This window comes from Alexandromys fortis, unplaced genomic scaffold (genome assembly GCF_014885135.2).
Source record: "Alexandromys fortis isolate MF-2015 unplaced genomic scaffold, M_Fortis_MF-2015_v1.1 scaffold_66, whole genome shotgun sequence".
NCBI classification, from domain to species: domain Eukaryota; kingdom Metazoa; phylum Chordata; class Mammalia; order Rodentia; family Cricetidae; genus Alexandromys; species Alexandromys fortis.
The window spans coordinates 4,874,091-4,895,600 of NW_026067950.1; the positions used below are offsets into that span (position 1 = coordinate 4,874,091).

Below are 21,510 nucleotides of genomic sequence, written 5' to 3' on the forward strand. Positions count from 1 at the left end.
CCTAGGTGGATGCTGCCATATTAGAGACAGGACCGAAAAGCACCCTAAATGAATGCTGCTGGATCAGACACTGGAGAGCACCCTAGGGAACACTGCTGGATCAGACACAACCCTTCAGGAGGTCTGTTAGCCGGGTCTCTTCTCTCTCCAACTTTGCCACACTGAGAAATGGGCTGTTTGATTCCAAGTCTTCTCAGGCTTGAATTTTCACACGGAATTCTACCATTTGTTTCCCTGGCTTTGTCTGTGGGATTCTTATGACCTCTGCTAGGGGTACCCTTGGTGGTCAGGTCCAGAAAGGCCACTAGGTGTGGGAGGGGGTTTTTCTGGGAAAAACCAGGGTACAATGAGGAACATGCTGGGCTGGGATTTAAGACTTTGGCTTCTACCACAGCCCGCTGGAAAAGCTCTGCTCATTAACCCAGTTCCCACCTAAGAACTCAGCCTCCAAGCTCACAGTTTATGGCCCCAGGGGACCTGTGCATCTCCAGAGGGGCTGGGGACTGCTGCCCTCCGCCTTGTTCACTGCCATATCCCCAGGGTGTGGCTCAGCTTGCAGCAAGGGCTCAACAATGGTGGCATCACTGTGGAGGTGTCTGGACCCTGAGAGTGACGGGCTAACGCCTCTCCAGCTGCTGTCTGCCCCCTTCTGCTCACAGCACAGCCGTGCTCAGGCCGGAGCCTCCAGACGGCAAGAGCCCCTTTGTCCTCACAAGGACTGTGTAGTCTTTGGTTTATTCTTGTTTTTCTGTGATACAGAGGACCATTTTCCTCAGTGTGTTGTACAGAACACTGGTTCTTTAAGAGAACATCTTGCAAAAGGCTTGGGGTTCAGATGAGTTTACTGCAGCCTTAGCTGTGTGGTACACTCAGATGTACCCCGTGAGCAATGGGCCACATCTGGGACTGGACCACCTCAGATCAACCCACGGACAACAGTGTCTCCACTCCCCACCGTTACCGTCAGTATTGTGTAGTGTGCTGTCTGACGCGTTCATGCGGGGTTTAGACAAACGTTCTTAGTGCTGGTGGTCAGAACTGTGAAGGTCTGCACTCCAGTTTAGACCACCCTTCTCCTTTCTGTACATCTGGCTACTGCTGAAGACAAGCCAATCCGATGTGCTGATTGTTGGCCAAAGGAAGGAAATGTTATTCTGGTCTAGGGCTCTCTCTTAAGATTCCGTAGAGCCCACGTCTCTCAACTGAATTTGCAACATGTGGGAGTTGTATAGAGATGTGGATTTGATTTGACTCCTTGAAAAAATTTAACTAAGAAGCTGTAAAACAACTTAAAAATTGTCAGCGATCATTTTTCTTGAAATTTAGTATAAGTTGTGTACTTTGAAATGTTTGAATAGGGCGTTCCAGATTTTTGGGTATCGTGAGATTTTTGGTATTCCCATGGGAAACCTTGGAGATGAGACCCAGGTATGAAATGAGAATCATTTGTGCTTCATATCTACCTTGTGCGTAGCTTTAATGCGATTTTATCCAGTGAATCTACATATGGAGTTCCACACTTGTGCTCTCAATAAATCTCAGTTCAAAGAATTCGCAGTATTAAGTTCTTGAATTTGCAATAGTTACATAAGCCATACATAGAGTCTTACACTTCTCTATGTTAAAATGCGTAGGTTGCCCAGGAATGTGATTTCTCATGGTATACTATGCCTTACCTCTGCCCCCACCCACCCACTGTGTAGCCTGTACCTCCGTGGTTTTTATGGTAGCAGAATTGTGTTGACCCTGTTTACTTTAGCAAGACAGGCCGTGAATGTCACAGGTGTAAGGTAACTGACCCGCTAGCCTGCACTGAGTTGTTGCAGTGCTGAGGGTATTTGTAGGACGTTGTTTTCTGTGGTTGGTTCCATGCGACCCAGTGTCTTCCCGAGTCCTGAGTCTCCAGCCTACTGCTGAGATTCCTGCTCACAAAGGTTAAGGATGGTGTCACATTGCTCGTCAGGGGCCAGACATGCTGGCGTGTTCTGTGCTGCCACCTTGTGGGAGTGAGCGACGTAGAGGATCAAAGCCTAAGGTCCCAGTGAACATTCCGGAAGGATTAAAATCCTCCTGCACGGGATATGCTAATAGGAATATTGTGTTAGTGCTTTAGTATGAGCCAAGTATCTCTCCTCACGAGAAGACAGCGTTGTCCTTTGTCCTGCTTAAATTCCGAATTCATATGGAAATGTGGACTCAAGTTTATTGATTTAAATAAGCTTATTAGGTAAACAGCGTGAGAAGGCTGTCCATTCATAACATCTTCAGTGAGGGAGGATATGGGTTACGTTTGTACGTATCGGTGGCTGTAGTTTAATTTCTCCTACTTTTCAAAGTGGTTATGTTACTTCCTTAAAATAAGACATTTTGTAAACTTTACCTCCTAGGCCTTAGATACTCCAACCCTGCAAGGCCTTTCCTTTACCGCCAGACCTGGTGAATTGTTAGCTGTGATTGGTCCAGTGGGAGCAGGCAAGGTGAGTTTTTTGTTTTGTTTCATCTTAGAGTTGGCTCATTGGGAATTGCTTATGTGACTACTACTCCTCAGGACGGAAGGACGAAGGATGAGGGAGATTTCCTTTTTCCAGTTTGGCCTCTAAATGCTACAGGGTCTTGGGAGGCTGTCCAGATGAGACAGTTCCTCTCACGAGTTACCCAAGTCCTGCCGGTCCTCCGTATTTAGCTCTAACACAGCTGTGGCTCCTGCTGTGCCTGGACCAAAGGATACACGGAGATGCCCAGACCCAGGCACCGCTGCCTTTCACAGGATTGGGTTCTGGGCTAGGTGGATAGTCTCCAGCTCTCTGATTGTGGTAGGCACACATGTGATAGACTGGAGGGGGACTCCTGTGTATGATGAAGGTTTGCTCCTCAGAACTCCTTTAAACAAAGGTCTTCTCCTGTGCATTGGATGCAGCATTGGTGCATGGCCCGTCTGGAACAGGCACTTGAACAAAGGCCATCTGGGCTATCTGGATGCAGCAGCAACTTCATTCAGTGTTGGATATGAGAAACTTCTGTTATGCTAGACCATTGTGCTGATACCAACATTCCTCTGTTCATTTTCATTTACATCTATCTATCTATCTATCTATCTATCTATCTATCCATCCAATAGCCTCAGAGTTGCTATGTAGACAAGGATGACTTTGACTCTTGTCGAGACCAGCCGATTTTTCGCACATGTCTGAAAAGGGGCGTGAGGAATAAAAAGATACAAGAGACAGAAGATAGAGTTGGGTGGGCTCCCAGTGCATACTGTAACAACCCTGAGTTTATTACTCATAGTCTTTATATACCCCAGTCCAAAGAGGAGGGCCGAAGACCTCCCTCCCATGATTCAAGGAACAAACAAGTGTGATTACCTCCTTACAGCTCAAACACATGGTATCCATGCCCTAAGTCAACCATCCTGTTGTCTGGTTTTGAGTAGTGAGACATCTTTGGCCAAACACTTTGTTATTTGTCCTTGAGGAGCAAGAATAGGTTTGAACTCTCTGGACTTTAGTCAAGATAGAACGGACCTGAAGCTGTGGGGTCCTACAGATCCTCCAGCCTCTGTCTCCCCAGTGCTGAGATTATAAGCCTGCACCACAATGCCCCACAAAGATTGTTAATTACATATAGTATTTCATATTTCATTCTTAATAGCTTATAGCCAGCCATTCGATATAGCATTGTGTTTGGGGGAAGGTCATTTGGGAGGGTCAGTTGCCACAAGCTATTTTTGTATGCTTTTTATTTCTATCAAATACAGCAGTGATATTTATGTTCTATATTTGCTTTTACCTGCAGCTTCTAGTGTTGTTTCCCCCGAGAAGCTGGTGCTTGATAAACTGGCAGGGCTGGGCGTGCCGGGAGCATGGTTTATTCCGTGCCGACATGAACAGCCTGTGTGTGTTGCACACTCTTTTTCAGTCGTCACTGTTGAGCGCGGTGCTGGGTGAACTGCCTCCGTCCAGCGGGCTCGTCAATGTGCACGGGAGGATCGCCTACGTTTCTCAGCAGCCCTGGGTGTTCTCGGGAACCGTGAGGAGCAATATTTTATTTGGGAAGAAATACGAGAAGGAGCGCTATGAGAAAGTGATCAAGGCCTGCGCTTTGAAGAAGGTGACCTTTGAGTCTCTTACGCTCTGTTTTCTGGTCATGCGGCTGTTTCTTTAAACTCTGGCTTTGGAAGATTTTTAAGTTATTATAATCCTTACGCTGCGCTTCTGGAAACCGCTCTATCCCCACTCATTGCTGGTTGGTTTCCTTTGACTGAGTTCTGTCTACTTTTAACTGTTTTCGTGTCCTTTTGAGCCCACCACCTCGCCCACGGCCTTGCTCCCACCAGGGGTGTTTTCGTGTCCTTTGAGCCCACCACCTCGTCCACGGCCTTGCTCCCACCAGGGGTGTTTTCGTGTCCTTTGAGCCCACCACCTCGCCCACGGCCTTGCTCCCACCAGGGGTGTGCTTCCATCTCCCTTCCCACCTGTTTCTGCAATCCTGAACTTTAAAAAAAGGTATTTATTTTTCTGTTATGTGGATAGGTGTTTTGCTGGCATGTACGCCTATGTGCCATCTGCCCATCTGATGCTTGCAGAGGCCAGAGAGGGTGTCGGATCCCTTGGAACTGAAGTTACAGATAGTTATGAGCCACCATGTGGGTACTGGGAATCAATCCTGGCTTCTGGAAGAGCAGCCAGTGCTTCTCACCAGTGAGCCGTCTTTCCAGCTCCTGATTCCTCACTTTTACAAAACATTGAACAATTGCAAAAATTTGCAGAAGTGGAGGGGTTAGCGTGTTGAGCCCTCACCGTACCCTCCACACAGCTTTAACCACACGCACCGGGTGACCTGTCGTTAGTCATTTCTGTCGGAACGTTTGAGGCCCCGTCTCCACTCCATGGTATTTTTTAGGGGATCCTGGAGCCCTTGTGTTTTGTCTGTAAATTGTGTTTAAAATTTACTGGGCCCTACCACCATTCAGCATTCAAGAACAACATGGCTTGACATGATCCCCGTCCTAGTCAGTCTGTGGACCCCGAGTTCCAATCGTCAGTCTGGCATACCCGAGAATAAACCAGGAAGAGAGTCTGCAGCTTCTGCCTGACTTATACTTTATTCATTTTAAAGGAAACAACATGTTTTAGCAACTTATATTTTTTTAATACTCCAACACGTCTCCAGGAGAGAGTAGGTTCTCGGACTTGACACTGAGCTTCCCAGAAAGTAAAATGAAATTTTTGTTACGCATGATGATTTTAATAAAACTCAAAGATGATTGATCAAAACCGCACATACCTGATGGGTAAATCTAAGTTAGCAGGTAGATAAAAGGCGAATTCCTACAGATGCTGTTTCTTGCGTTGGCTGTAAGAACTGGTTAGTAGTAGCCTGAAGGAGCTCGCCACAGAGTCCTGGACACCTGTCTGTTCTTTGTGTAGGAAAGGCCAGGCAGATCTCGCAGAGCTGGGTGCTGAAGGCTCTTTAGTCAGCTCTCTGAGGAAAGTACAGTTTCATTTGAACTGTAGCTGAAATGTCACAGATTGTGTTGGTCAGGAGGTTTTACGATGATGTGGAAAGGAAATAATTTCATGTTTCAGTGGGACCTTCCTGCCTGCTGGGTTACAGTTGATAGGAGAGAATGTGTTCTATAAATGATGTCAAGCCACAGTGACAAACTAGACTTGTATTAAGTAGTAAATACATACATATATGTTACATTGTAATGGGATACATATATGCTCCATAACAAACATAATATAGTATAAATAATATAATATACCTGTATATATATACTGCATAAGAAGGAGCACTAACTGCAGAATAATAGCTCTCTTATATTCAAAGTCTTGTGTGTTCGTCTTTCTTATTCACTGTGCCTACATTCCTATCACTATCTTTATTTGTCCCTCTCTGTGTGTGCCTTTGGTTCTCACTCTGACTCTTTTTTTTTTTTTTTCATTTTGTTTTGTTTTGAGACTGGGTTTCTCTGTAGCTTTGGGGCCTGTACTGGAACTAGCTCTTGTAGACCAGGCTGGCCTTGAACTCACAGAGATCCACCTGCCTCTGCCTCTCGAGTGCTGGGATTGAAGATGTGTGCCACCACCCAGCCTCTCACTGGCTCTTGATCACACATGTATGTATGCACACATGCTCACATGTGCACGCACAGAGACACACGAATCCGGAATCTTTTACCATTAATTTCTTGATGTCTCTGATGTTACTGTTCCCACTCCATCACAGTTCTCACGCTGAATGCTTCAGCTGCTCCTTAGGCGCGACCTTGCCTCAGCTAGCGATTCTTCCCACTTCATGAGGCAGATCATGCCCTCTAGCAATTCCTCCCACTTCATAAGGCAGATCATGCCCTCCCTTGAATTTCATAGGCGTGAACCTGTGACCCCTCCCCATCATCAGCATCATCTCTTAACACTGCGCCTTTGACCACACCCACATGTGTCAGCTCATGGGATCGATATGTTATTCCTTTCTGTTTTGATGCCATCTATTTTTGCCCAGGTTTGGCGGGCTCACTCCACACTCCACTCTGTCTGTCTGAGCCCTGGCTGGCCATGCAGTGGGAAATGGACCTTCCCTCTCCAGTCCCTCTGACAGCTACCTTCCCACGTCTTCACACTTGTCTTGCACACCCTTGCCAGCTTTTCATAGTGTCAGTCTCCATGATGGATGCTGTAGGGACCTTGTTTCCTTCCCTGCCAGAGTCGCTGTGTCCAGACAATGGCGAATCTCTGCTCATCGCTTGGCAGATACCTTTTAACATAGTTGGGTACCTTAGAAATAGTTAAATCCTCATAGCAAGTGTAATACAGAGATTCCTTGGGTCCTGTGTGTTCTCCTTGCCTCACCCCTAAAGTCCCGCTGCAAGGTGTGTAAGATGATTGCGGAAGAGCAGCTCTGAGTCTTCCCTCTGTCTCCGTGCAGGACCTGCAGCTTCTGGAGGATGGAGATCTGACTGTGATAGGAGACCGGGGAGCCACGCTCAGCGGAGGGCAGAAAGCACGGGTGAACTTGGCACGGTAACTTGTCTTCCAGCAGCCCTGCGTCTGAGCCTTGACGGAAGTGTGCGGGGGGGCGGGGGGGGGCGGGGGGGGCGGGGCGTGTAGCGTCTGCTCACTGTGTCAGTACCTTACAGAGTGCTGGTTTTGAGTAATTCCATGGGTGCTTTGGATGAACATCCAGTGACTGAGAGCCACGATCCCTAAGACAGTGGCCAGGGAGGTGCCCTGCGGTCTGATTTCCCTCTTTGCCTTGCAGGGCAGTCTACCAAGACGCCGACATCTACCTCCTCGACGATCCACTCAGCGCAGTAGATGCGGAAGTGGGAAAACACCTCTTCCAGCTGTGAGTTTGTGCTCTCTTATGTCAGCTCCGTGTTCAGGGACCCTTCCAGTTGGGCCCCGTGAGATAATTTCTACAGCTTCATCTAGACTCTCATTAATGCACCTCTTCTCTCTTCCCCTCCATATCACACATTTTACAAGCCCAAGATCAAGGTAGGGAAATAGGGAAGGTGCCGTTAGTGTGGCAAAATGCACAGAGCCTGTGTGTAGAGTCTCAGATCAGAGGGCACTCTCTTTATTTGTTCTCTATAGCTCCTTGAAGTTCTTAGCCAAGAGACTAGAAGACCCAGGCCCCAAGAAGAAAAAAAGATGTGTGTTTTTAAATTGAAGGAAGGGGCTTGGCCGCTTGGTACTAGGGAGTTGGCTTTTTTCCTCCAAAATTTGCAAATGAGATCTATTTCAATTTTGTGTGTGTGTGTGTGTGTGTGTGTGTGTGTGTGTGTGTGTGTGTGTGTGTGTATGTGTCTGGTCAGTGAGTGCCACGTGTGTGTCAGTGCCGGAGGAGGCCAGGGAGGGGACTGGGTTCCTTTAGAACTGGAGTTGGAGCTGGTTGTGAGCCACCTGACATGGGTTCTGAGTCCCGAACTCCGGTCCTCTGCAAGCGCTCTTAACTGGCCGTCTCTCCAGCCCCACCTTCGCAGTGAGATTCAGTGGTCGCATAGGGCCTGCAGAAGAGGACTCAGTGATATATGTTGAGCTGTAGACTGGGAGGTTTGGGGACTCTGAGAATGGGCACTTATGACACAGGTGTAAAGGTGTGGACAAGCAAGGCACCAGATGACAGCAGCAAGTGGGCACCTTTCCCTCAAGGGGAGCTGCAGGTTTTATGGCAGGTTTAGAGCCCCTGAATCGCTAGCCTGCACTTTCTGCCTTCTTCATCCCTGTGCATCAAAATAAAATGCTAGAGTCTGCTGTGACTCTCCCAGACTAAGCCACGGAGAGTGGAAGTCAATGGCCATCTTCTGTCTTTTCCTTCTTGGGTATCTTTCCCAAGTTCCCTCTTCTTCAGAGGACACCCATCAGGTTGTTTGAGGACCACCCTCATAGCTACTCTTAGCTTTCGCTCTAGAGGTTCTGTCTAAACCATTAGGTGTTGACCTTTTGTAAATTTGGTATGAATTCAGGGAAGTGGGGTTCAGTTTATAACAGACCCTCAGCAGAGTGAAAACCACCCATCTAGGCTTTGGATTCTAGGACTGGAACACAAGACCATCTACTGGGCGTGGCCTTCTGGGGCTTGGCAGATGGTGGGGAGTGACCGCCCCCACATCCGCAGGGGACACAAATGTGTCGCCTTTTGTGGATATGAAAGCATTCTGGCTGTGGGTGGTGGTGGGCTGGACAGCAGTGTGAACGTACTTCATGCTGCGAATAAGACACTTTTAAAAGTGGCCATGGTGGTGACTTTTACGGCATGTGAATTTTACTACGATACAAACAAAAACACATGCGTGGTAGTGAGTTGAGCATTTCAGAGCACAGAAAGTAAGAGCGGCTGGCACTTGGCTCTGACCCAGCTCTTTGATCCGACCCTCCTTTCCTGTGACCCTTGATTGTGACTTGATGGATTTTGCTCTGGGCAGAATCAACCCTTTGTCACTTTGGTGAGCCTTGAAGGATCCACTCAAGTTCCCCAGTACTCCAGATGAAGTTCCCATACTTCCAGAGGTGGGAAGCTGTAGCGGAGGCTCTCGGGAGGAGAGAGGGAGGCATTTTAATTGCTTGGTATCGGTATGCAGATCACAGAGGTGCCCCCCCCCAAGCGTCCCTTTGAGCATGGGTGTTTATAAAGTCTGCTTGCACCTTTAATGTTTAATGGCTTTGGATAGACCCTCGATAGAAGCAAGCTTGTTAGAATCGTTGCTTGCTAATCAGAACCACATTCTTTGGGGGAACTTGGAGCAGGAAGCACGAATGCAATTTAGGAAATCACTCAGCAGCAGCTGGAGAATGCTCTCAACGAGTTAGAAAATTGGATTGAACAATATGCTGTGAAAGATGGCGGCCGCGTCGGAGCTGAGAAACGTGGAGTGCTTTGTATTAAACGGGAACGAGCCACTCTTCTGTTTGCCATTAGCAGTTTTATTTCAATCACGGATATACATCCAAGGTTATTAAGATTTGCGGGTTTTACAACTATATATGTTACAAACATGGGAAACAGAAGGCTGGGGTCTCCCGACCGATGCCAGCCTGATGTAGCTGTGGATTCTGCATTTTAGAAAGTCTCAACTGCAGATGCCTGCCTCTCCCGTGATCTGTGCAGGGCTCTCCTAATTAGATCTCCCACGCTGCTGCCTACCTCCTCGTCTTAGTTTATGTATTTCTTAGTTTGCGCAGGCTACTGTGGCAGAATTCCATAACCTAAAATCTGTAAACAACAGAGAGGTGTTTCTCATCTCGTGGAGGCTGGAAGCCCGAGATGAGACGGTAGCAGATGTGATGTCTCTTGAGGACTTGGTGACTCCTGGGCACACCCACTGGTTCTCCTTTACAAGGGACAACGCTGGTCCTTTCCGTGACGGCAGTGAGAGAGCCCCGCCTCTTCACACCGTCACCCGGTGACGTATTTCCAGTGAGAAAGCCCCATCTCTTCACACCGTCACCTGGTGACGGATTTCCAGTGAGAAAGCCCCGCCTCTTCACACCGTCACCCGGTGACGGATTTCCAGTGAGAAAGCCCCACCTCTTCACACCGTCACCCGGTGACGGATTTCCAGTGTGGGAGTGTGCGGAAAGACAAAAGCCTTCAACTAAATGAGTCCAAGTACTTACTGACTCTGTCTTTCCTGTTTGTGTCCCTGAAATGTTCCCTCGGACACGCGGGGCTGCCGTGGTTTGGTTGCTCCCTGAGGTTCTTGTATGGGAACAGAATTAGATGATGGGCCCATCCGCATCAGTGTGGCACAGGAAGGCCCAGAGGCGTGTGTCTGCATAGTTTTAGTAAGGTGGAGGCAGGAGGATTCATTGAGTTTAGTATTTTTTGACCAATCTAGGAAATATGCCAAAGATTATGTGTATGTGTGTAGATATATTCACACACACACACACATACACACACACACATATATATATACATACACACATGCACACACACACATGCACACATACAATATACACAAACCGACTTTAAAAAGTCTTACTTTTTAAAAATTTAATGAATATTTCTGTAGACATTTTGGGGAAAAAAGCCACCTAACTTAGGGAAAACATATATTCTAAGTTCTCTTGTTTGTGGTGGAAGTTGTTGGTGCATTTGAAACCTCCGGCTTTGCCCTTGTAGGTGCAGTAGCACCCAGGACTGAATGTTAGCGCCTCCTAGAGGCAGTCACACAAAGGGATGGGGCAGCTGGCTCCAGTGAAGGAACAGCTCAGCTGAAGCGCAAACGCTGCAGGTCGAGAGATGTCGGTAAGAAATAAGCCACATTAAGACTGCCAGAGGGTGGAAAAGTAATCCTTCATGGAAAGCGTGTGGTTTCTGCATGGGGCGGGTGTCTTAGTTCTGGTAATAGCCCAGTTCTAAAGGCACCTTTAAGCAGATGGCGAAGGCTTAGGGAAAGATGGAGGGTAGAGCTGACATTTTTTTGTACCTCTGTGGTTGTGGTCTGGACCTTCCCCTGTATCTGTCTCTGTCTTTCTCAGATAAGTACCTTTAGTTTCTTTGTTATTTGTAATTTTTGACTTTTTTAAAAAATTAAAATATAATTATGTCACTTCCCCCCTCCCTTTCTTCCCTCCAATTCCCAACTCTCTATTAAAATCATGGCTTCTTTCTTTTTCATTGCTATCACAGCACACACACACACACACACACACACACACACACACGGATTTGAAGGGCTCGATTATATGTCTCTCCATGACAGCCTCTCTCTGACAACCTCACTCGCTAGCCTGTGGCCTACAGCCCTGCCGGTTGCTCTGTGTGAAGACTTGGGAATCCAGGCTGTAGGCAGAGCTCCATGTATGGTGGCCCTTAGCCAGCTTCCCCTTCCCCATGCATATGCTAAGGCTGAGTTCTCCTGGGTCTGCAGTGAGAATCTGGATGCACTTGGAGCAGTCTAAACCTTAAAGGTCATTGACTTCTCTCCTTTTAAGTGTTGGAAATTGTTAGTTCTGAGAGAAGAATATTGGCTCCCAGCATGGGGAGTAGGATTGTTATGGAGGCTGCGGGGGCTCCTCATTCGCTTTTCTACCCATGGTTATTTAGGAAGAGAGATTGCAAGTGTCCGTTAGTAGAGGTAACTGAGGTTCTAAGGCTGTTTATTTACTTGGTTTTCATTCTTCCTCTTGAGTTTTGTTGCAGTTTTGAGATGGTCTCATGTGGCTCTAAGGCTATTCATTTACTTGGTTTTCATTCTTCCTCTTGAGTTTTGTTGCAGTTTTGAGATGGTCTCATGTGGCCCAGACTGGCCACACAAGCTTACTATATGGTTGAGGATATTCTTGAACTAGGCTACCGTCTCCAGCTCCTGAGTACAAGGACTGTGGGCAAGCACCACCAGTAGTTCAAGCCCAGGACTTTGTACACACTCTGCGTGCTCTCCGCCATCTGAGTGATAGCCTTAGCCCCTAATAATATTAATTAATGTGTACGTCAGAAGCAGTCCCCTGAGCAGACATCTAAGAAAAGTACCCGTCTTTCTCCTTATGTGATATAAGTGTGTTTCTTTAGGATTCCTATATCACAATGAGGTAATTAGAATTTTATTCATGTTTTGTAATATTAGTACTGTCCAACTGCATTTATTATATAAGTATACACAAATTTTATTTTTTGCCATATAATATGTAAATATACATAATTGTTAAGCTAAGTTTTAGAAGAAAAATGAGCAGCCACAGCCTCTTCTTCTGGCTACTTTTCAAAGTGTCATAGGTAGGCTCAGGTGCTGCTAGTGGATTTGAATACTTAGTCACTATTATTAATTTATATTTGTATTTAAGTTTTAAGATTCATTTTTATTTACTTTTCAGTTATGTGTGGGTATCTATGTGTGGGTATGTAGGTGCCCTCAGAGTCCTGAAAAGGACCTCGATCTTCTGGAGTTGGAGTTAAGGCTGTTGTGAGCTGCCCAGCGGGGGTGCTGAGAACCAGACTTGGTTCCTCTGCAAGAGCAGCGCCCAGCCTTCAGTGCTAACCCTCCTCTTTAGCTCGTGTTTAAATTGTATTTATACCTCCTTTAAAGCATGTGTCGTTGCTATGTTGCCTTTATGTCGTTACGGCTTCAAACTCTTGGTTTTGCGGTTTGGAGAGCCCCTGCTAATGTGTTTTCTTCTCTGGGGGTGTTTACGTCTGTAGGTGCATCTGTCAGACCCTGCACGAGAAGGTCACCATTTTAGTGACTCATCAGCTGCAGTACCTAAAAGCTGCCAGCCACATCCTGATATTGAAAGATGTAAGTCATTGCCTCTTTAAAAGCAGGGTTGGCGGTCGCTAAGAGATTTTAATACAGATTTTACGCAGCAGGGTTCAGAGAAAGCAGAGCGCTTGAGAAGTAAGTGAAGACCTCTCAAGAGCAAGGTTATGGGTGTCTCAAAGGCAAGTTGAGAGTGTGAACAACGTCGTTGTCCACAGAACCAGCTAGAACCTCAGGTTGAAAGCGGGATGCGGGGTTCCCATCAGGCCGCTCTCCATGGACTTGAGGAGCTGCCTTCCCTCCCCCAGTTTTACATTCATTTCTTAGAGTTGAGATTCGCATCCTTGAGGATATCGGAAGGACTTTTTAGAAATACCACTCTGAGGGCTGGCGATGTGACTCCATTGGTAGAGAGTCATTCCCAGCTCTCCGTGGAGTGGGTGTGCTGGCCCATAGTCCCAGCCCTCGAGGCAGAGGCAGAAGAATCAGAAGCTCAAGTTCAGGGCTAGATGGGGACCCATGAGACCCACAAACAAACAGACAAGCAAGCAAGTAATAACAACAGAAAGCCCGCCAGAAAGCAGACATGTCACTTCCATTCTAAGCCACGGTCCTCTTCCAGATGATAAAATTGCTCCCTCAAATTTGTAAGATGCTCTAGTGAGATCAATGACGAAAATGATGATGCTATTTTCTTAGACATTTTTGTTTCATTTTCTACATGACCTACGGGTACTGAAGATAATTTGGATAATTTTTTATATTAAGTCATCCTTCCATCTATCTTTTTGCCTAAAGAGTACCTTTCATTCACAAAAATAGTGAATGGCCGAGCATCCTCTGCTCAGAGCTGCCTAGTTACGATGACCACTTGATGGTGCCTCTACCCAAGTCCTTTGGGATTAGGCTTCCTATTCACAGTAATATGCAAGGTGAAACCTCTCCACTCTGTGGCCTCCCTTCTGGTCAGAATAGGTGTGATGGGGCTTGTGGGACAATGACAGGAAGATGGTGACCGTGCTTTTACCTGGAAGAGGGATACCTGAGGCATGATGTTTGGAGGAACAACATGGTGACATGTCAGTGCTGAATGATCTAGGGGCCTGGAGGGAGATGGGATCAGAACCCAGCAGCACACTGGCCTTGGACTGAGATGGATTTTGTATCCCACCTCCAATGCTGCTGCCACCAGGATAATCGGGGGCTATGGTAGAGGCAATTAGAAGTCAGTTGTCTAGTTCAGCAGGCAGAGAAATGCGCTTAAGTCAGCAGGTCTGTGTGCGAGGGCTGCTAGGACAGAGTAACGAGAGCTGACGGCCAGTGATGCTGGGAAGTGCTGTCTCGCTGCTCTGCTGTGCCCTGGTGGGACTGAGCTGGCCCCAAAGCTCTGGGACAATCTCTTCCTTGCTTCTTTTCAACCCCTGGTCTCCTTCCGGCAGCCCTTGGCCGTCCTTGGCAGTCAGTACGGTCGGCCAACGTCTGTCTGTCTGTCTTCTCATGACTCTACCCTGCTCTAGTGTGACCTCACTTTAACTTGATGGCATCTGCAAAGGTCCTGTTTTTTAATTCATTACTGGAATTCAGAGCTGGAGTGTCTTGAGGTACAACTTAGCCTATGACAAAACACCACCTTGTTGAGATTAAAATTAGCAAGGGATTTTCAAGGTTCCCGGTGTTTTCCTGAGGTATCCCCCCCACGCCCATACCCTGCATGTTTGCATTGGTGACTTGGTGCTTATCTTTTGCAGTGGGGAGGTCTGAGACAAACTCTTCATCATGGACAGAAAACAACCTTTTAGCTCCTTGATGTGTTTATTACTTCATCAATTTTATTCAGCGTTGAGTTAGCCGCAGTGGAAGACCTAAGACAGGTCATGTGATTTCCCCCTTTTATTGAAAATGAATTTTTTTTTCTTGTACAATATATCCTTTTTACAGTTTTGCCTCCGCTTGCCCCTCTCAGTTCCTCCCCACCTCCCCTCTCCCATCTAGACCCATTCCCTTTCTGTCTCTCCTTAGAACAGAACAGCCCTCTAGGAGACACCAGCAAAACATAACAGAATGAAATATAGTAAAGCAAAAGCCATGGCATCCAGGCTGGACAAGGCTAGTCCAGAGAAGGACACGAGCTCAGGAGCAGGCTCGTTCTCACACTCAGGAGAATGGAAGCTGTAATATATACACAGAGGACCTGGTGCAGACCCGTGCAGGCCCTGTGCTTGCTGCTTTAGTCTCTGTGAACTCACCTGAGCCCCGCTTAGTTGGTTCAGAGCTTGCTCTCCTGTGTCCTCCATCCCCTCTGGTTCTTCCACTCCTTCCATCTCCTCTCCTGCAGGTTCCCTGAGCTCTAAGGGGAGAGGGTCAAGGACGCAGTGCCTTCAGGGCTCCCTTCTGAAAGGCCCTTCCAGATGCAGCACTGGCAGAAAGGCACCAGGAGGCGCTCACACACTGAGCGTCAACTCCAGAGAGACTGAGGCTTCCCAGTCCATTCTGGATTGAGGGCTTTCTACCAGACCCCGCCTCCCAAAGGTTCCAGAACCTCCCGGCAGTGCCACCCCAGGGACCAAGCCTTTCATCACACAGTGGTAACACAAATAATTAAGCCGCATCCAAACCATAAGATTCTTCTGTAGTCTCTTGTCGCATAGGAGACTACTCGTTCGATTTCCAGCTGTCCAGACCCGAATAATCACACAGAAATTTTATTAATTACGACACTATTTGGCCAGTGATGATGCAGGCATATTCCCAGGAAGCTCTTACATCTTAATTCATATCTAATAATTTGTGTATTACCATGAGGCAGTGACCTACCAATAAAGTTCTGATGTCTATCACTTTCAGCAGCTACATGGCATCTCTCTGACTCCGCCTACCCTTTCTCTCTATCCCTTCCAGCCTGGCTATATTCTGCCTCACCATAGGCCAAAGTAGCTTTATTCAATAACCAATCAAAGCAACACATATACAGAAGGACCTCCCACATCACTCTTGGCCAGAGATGGAACTGACCAGTGAATGTTAGCCAGAGTTCGCAATATTTGCATGCAGTTATTCTCAGATGCAAATTACACGTTGCTATGGAAACCGGCCATGTGATGATAGTAGAGTCCTTTAGTGCTTCCTTGGTACTTACTGTGGCTGCCAAAGAGAGGTGAGGGAGCTGTCAGTCAGAGTTCCAGGGAGCAAATTCTCACCACAACGATTATATAAGGCAGGGTGACTATCCCCTTAGCAACAACTGAGAGTGTCAGCTGTCTCCTGGGCCCCCTGGGAATGGGCGCCCGGATTCCTCAAGCTGGAAAACAATTAATTTCATGTGCACAGAGCTGAATATTCTGCCTGCAGAGTCACTAGGTGTAGAAGGGTTTTGTCACCTGTCCCCACATGGCCGCTGCTTTGGCGATCCTGCCTCCTGCGTATTTTGAGTTTTATTTTTAGTAGTCAACAATTCATTCACCTGCTAGCAGGTAGAGAAACTGAGAACCGCTCTGATTATTTGTCTGACCTTCTCTAAGAGCGGAGAGGATGGCTGCCCCTTCAGGCTGCTCCCTGGATTCTTACAGCTTGTCTTAGGAACTGTTCCCTCTGTCAGCAGTAGTTTCTGTGTGTATTTTACTGACAGGAAGGGTGTGATTGCATTAAAATGTGTGGGAACAAATCTTACCCCCTAAGTGCAATAAGACACAGCGTTCCAGGAATAACCTTCCAATCCTTAAGTTACCAGGCTTGTAAAAGCCCAAAGGCACTGGGATTTTCATCAGTGGACCACTTTGATTGGTGTTGGGCTGGAGAAGGACAGGGATTGGGTAGGGTCCAGGGCCATTTTCCTCTAACCTGAGCCATCCTCCCCTCAGAGCTACTTCCCTAAGTATTAATAAATCATTTGGGGTTCACCTCATGGGGTAGGACATCGTGAAGATATTTGCACATTATTTCCTCTAACTGTGGTCAGGAAGAGAACCCCCAAGTAGATGTGCTGTGGATTGGTGAATCCCCAGTAATGGTCTTGAATTTGGGGGCACGGTTTAGTCTAAGACCATGATATTGGCTTAAGTCTTGCTTGGCGGCGGGGGGGGGGGCAGGTGGTCAGCTGAGGCTGGGTGAGTGTGTCCTATGTAGGTGGAGTTGCTCATGCACCTCCCTGTCAATCAAATTTCCCACTGCGTGAGTCATCTCTTTGTTGTCATAAAAGACCCTGTGGGCTCTCCCATCATCTACAGTGTTTGCTTCCTTCACTGTCCATGGTATTTGGGTTGTAAGGCACAATGGCACATTGGTCCAGGCACCTAGAATTTGGCAGGAGGCAGGATTCTCACTTAGGAGGCAAGCTGCGTCGCTCCCTTCTTGCCGACCAGGATTCCAGACCCAAGGGCAGCTGTAGCTCGGGGCCCGTAGGCTGTGGTTTGGTGAGATTAGCACCATGAACATGAAGTGTGAATTCCCGCCTCTGAAATTCCTTTTGTTTCAGGGACAAATGGTGCAGAAGGGGACGTACACCGAGTTTCTCAAGTCCGGCATAGACTTCGGCTCCCTTTTAAAGAAGGAGAATGAGGAAGGAGAGCACTCCCCAGCTTCAGGAACCCCCACCCTCAGGAAGCGGACCTTCTCCGAGTCCTCCATTTGGTCCCAGCAATCGTCCAGACCCTCCCTGAAAGATGGGGCTCCGGAGGGCCAAGATGTGAGTCCGTCTTGGGTTATATGTTCCTTTTCTCTTACAGACCTTGTGGCTCGTGGTGTGACCCCCAATTACTACTTCATAACTGTAATGTTGGTACTGTTAGGAATTGTAATGTAGATATATGTGTTTTCTGATAGACTTAGGCTTGTCCTGTGAAAGGGTCATTTGATCCCCAAAAGGGTCGAGACCCACAGGTTGAGAACGGCCGCCTTAGACTCTAGCCATGGGTGCATCACATCAGGTCCTTTTTGTTACTTGCTGGACGTTCACAGTGTAGGTGGGTGACATGAGTAGCCTGCTCCATTTCAGATGCTTTTGTTAGTCAAGAGGGACACAGATCTGGTAGCCTTAGCACGTGACCCTTTTAGGTCAGTTCCTTCCATTTCTCCCTTAGTCTAGCCCGAGGGCCACATCTTATTCCTCACTGAGTGCCCCATGGCCAGCATAGGCCCAGGTGACGCTCTCCCATATTGAAAGCCTTTCAAGCAATCCACACCACTGCTCCGTTAGACAGAAAGTCATCCTTGGAGCTGGCATGGGTGGGATTGGGTCTAAGACCTTTGGGAGTTCAAGTTGCCTATGTAAGAGTGTCATGTGTGCACATAGCCGGTGTGCTTCTGTAGATTGCCTGTGTAAGAGTGTCATGTGTGCACATAGCCGGTGTGCTTCTGTATATTTTAAGCCGTCTCTGGATTACTTACAATTTCCAATTCAATATAAATGCTATATAAACACTTGATACATGATAGCCTAAGGAACAGTGGCAAAAAAAAAAAGTGTCCATACATTTCCAGTACAGATGACGATTTTTTTCCCTCTGAATAATTTCAATGTGCAATTGTGGAACTCAAGCAGGCCAGGTCTGACTATCGTCTCTGCTATCCAAATCCTCATTCTCCATACCTAGGAGCCTGGATAATTCTGATATAAAAGGATATGCCCTCCTCCCTCTCTTGTAGAGGTTTCTTCTCAGTTCCTGTGTTTGGCTAGCAGTGTGAGCCGCTTGGTTATTCTTGGTGATTTCATGCTGCAGTTGGATTCAGAGCCTTGCATGTGTTCAGTGCGCACCCGTGCAGATCTGCACCCCCGCTTCCACCCTGTTCTCTTCCGTTGATGAGTGATGGTTTAGTCCTCATCGTTTTGTGATTGCTTTGGGTGTGGGCGTTAGGCGTGTGCTGGAAATCATGCCGCCGTGCTCACGCAGAGCCATGCCGCAATGAGCAAGTGCTCCTGGAAGTGGGAGACTGAGTCCTGGCTGGACGCTTTGCCAGACTGGGTAGGTGTGTGCAAGGGAAGAATTACCATTTCTGATTCCTGCCAGCCACAAATCGTTTACCTGTTTTCCCGAGCTTCGTCAACAGTCAATTTTTGAAGACGTTTTGTGTGACTCTTTGCTTACCAACACCTCTCCCTTCACAGACAGAAAACACACAGGCAGCGCAGCCCGAGGAGAGCCGTTCAGAAGGGAAAGTTGGCTTCAAGGCCTACAAGAATTACTTCGCTGCGGGTGCATCTTGGTTTTTCATCGTTTTCCTCATTCTGCTGAACATGGCGGCGCAGGTACATAATGAGGTTGTGCCCTCAGTGTGGTAGTCGCACACATACATTTTTGCGTGATTGTCACATTTTGCCATTCTCTCGGGGATTTACACTGAGGTATGTTGTCAGTGGGGAGCAACATAAGGACGCTAACTGGAGTTGAAAATGCGTAGAAAAAAATTGGGGTTACCTTGTAAGATCTTGACCATGACATCTTGTCTGGGAAGTGGGATTTGGCATTGACCCATGCTTGCTGGAATCGTCCTGGTTCTCTGGAAATCCCCTCTGTATCTCCACACCTTAGCAATTTCAAGTTGGAAGCCGTGCCGATGTTATATTTCGCTTCCCTCTGCAGGTTTTCTACGTCCTTCAGGACTGGTGGCTTTCCTACTGGTGAGTGGCTCATGCTGAATTAACGACTTTGAGATCCAGCGGGAGCTCCATTTTTCCACAGGTTTTAGGGAGAGGTGGGCTTGTTGGGCCTTCTGGTCTAAGCTTAGTCTCCTGGAGAGAAAGAGTGAAGTGTGACCTGCAGAGGTCTTCACCACATCTGGTCCTCAGCTGCGTGCTGGGAACTGACTGTCAAGCTTCAGATTGATTTTGTTTTGTTTTTCAAGACAGGGTTTTCCTGTGTAGTCCTGGCCATCTTGGAACTCACTCTGTAGACCAGGCTGACCTCAGACTCACAGAGATCCGCCTGCCTCTGCCTCTCGGGTGCTGGTATTAGAGGCGGCACCTTTATTTTAGTTTATGTAGATGAGTGTTTTGCTTGCATATGTATCTGTGTGCCATGTTTGTGGCTTGTGGCCGGAGAGGCCAGTAGAGGGCATCAGATCCTGGAACCAGAATTACAAACAACTGTGAGCCACCATGTGGGTGCTGGGACTCAAACCCAGGCCTTCTGGAAGAGCAGCAAGTGCTCTGAATTATGGACCCATCTCTCTAGCCCAATTCAAACTGAAGTTTAAAAGGCAGGTTCACAGGACTGTGTGAACTGAGACTCATTTTCTCGCACAAGACTTTTCTCTCTAACTGAGATTCCTTTTGTTGTATGTTTACCTAATCGCCTTTTCCTTCCACATTCTGTCCGTAGGGCAAACCAGCAGAGTGCGCTGAATAACACCGAGAACGGGAATGGAAGTGTAACCGAGACCCTAGATCTTAACTGGTACTTAGGAATTTACGCAGGTAAAGTTTAGCCATTGGGTCTATTATCTGGGAGCCCGAGGTGCTTACAGTGAGCCTGTGTGAGCTAGCAGAGCTCCTAGGAGTAATTCAGCAGCGTCTTAACAGATTAGGAGGCTCAGTCGCATTTACTCTGTGAATTAATTAGAATAATTATTATTTTTTTTTTGAAATCTACCAGAAGAGGTTGAATGAAGACTCTTAATTTGCTCTATACTGGATTTTGAAAGTTAAACTAGGATTGAGCGTTCAGAAGAGCACCCACTGGAACTCTGTGGCTATTGTCTATTCTAATAGGTTGCCCTAGCTAACTCTTCTATCATTATACGGATGGGCAGGGGATTAGAAACGGACCCGCACCCTGTGCTGTGGATTGCTCCAGTTCTGTCTGCATAAGTAAGCCCGGGCCTTTATTGAACCTGGATGGAATCCTCTGACAGCAAGGCCCCCAAATAAAAGCATTATCCCCTCGCAGGTGTGCAGAGTTCCCGTCAGCACACCGCTCATCTCTGGGGCCTCACCAATTACCGAAGGGGGAGGCTAAGCAGAGAGCAGCCCAGTGTCTAGGAATGAGGGCTCCTTCACTTTCCTACAGTGAGATCAGCAATGGTATCCTGTCTCCAGCTGTGTGATTAATTTAACATGTGGTTGGCCAGAGTCCTCTCCTCACCACACTCTGTCTTCACAAGGCTGCCCCGGAATATGTGTAGATTACACACTTCATAAAAAATCCTCATCTGGAATTTCAGGCATTCCCACAGGAAGCTCTCATCCCAGCTCTCCTCAGATGGGATGCATTATCTCTGATAGAGCCCCACTCCCCGGGATTCGGTACTGACTTAATCCATTGACTGGTTACCATCCCAAACCCTGGACTATGCAGGACCTAACGGGAAATAGGTCCATTATCTATTCAAGTAGGCTGGAAGGCTAAGGATGATGCCCGTGTGTAGAGTTTCAGAACTCATCAGCTTTCAGAGGTCAGATAAAAACACGGCGTTGTTACACGGCAAACTCTTTACCTTATCAGTTCGTCCATACTGGGCAGCAGTGTGAGCGAAAGCTAATAGATACCGGGAGAACAGAGGGTAGGGCTGAGGTTCGGTGGAAGGATGCTCGCCTCATGTGTAAAGATCTTCCGTCCCCAGCAGCACACAGCCCACCCCAGCGATCTCTGTGCTGAGCGGCTATCCGAATGTGCCTTTATGAAACATAGAGTTTATATGGTGCTCATTTAAAATGTGTGACATTTATATGGGACACATGGTGATTAGGTGCTTATGTAACTATCTTAACATTGATTTATATTTTCTCACGATTCAACCATTTAAGTTTTTCCATATGCCACTTAATGTGGTATTTTCAAATTCCTTAAAGCTGCGTGGGCATTCAC

General features: G+C 47.4%; 1 protein-coding gene across 4 annotated transcripts in view; it reads left to right on the top strand.

Moving 5' to 3' along the window:
* Abcc4 (ATP binding cassette subfamily C member 4 (PEL blood group)) overlaps positions 1 to 21,510 on the top strand; it is a 205,409-nt gene that overhangs the window by 75,470 nt on the left and 108,429 nt on the right. For all 4 annotated transcript variants that reach the window (XM_050150376.1, XM_050150377.1, XM_050150378.1 and 1 more), the window contains exons 10-18: positions 2,388 to 2,477; positions 3,919 to 4,110; positions 6,934 to 7,028; positions 7,267 to 7,353; positions 12,655 to 12,751; positions 17,184 to 17,393; positions 18,813 to 18,953; positions 19,288 to 19,325; positions 20,026 to 20,120. In XM_050150376.1, coding sequence (XP_050006333.1) covers positions 2,388 to 2,477; positions 3,919 to 4,110; positions 6,934 to 7,028; positions 7,267 to 7,353; positions 12,655 to 12,751; positions 17,184 to 17,393; positions 18,813 to 18,953; positions 19,288 to 19,325; positions 20,026 to 20,120 — 1,045 coding nt within the window. The remainder of the gene's footprint in view (positions 1 to 2,387; positions 2,478 to 3,918; positions 4,111 to 6,933; positions 7,029 to 7,266; positions 7,354 to 12,654; positions 12,752 to 17,183; positions 17,394 to 18,812; positions 18,954 to 19,287; positions 19,326 to 20,025; positions 20,121 to 21,510) is intronic.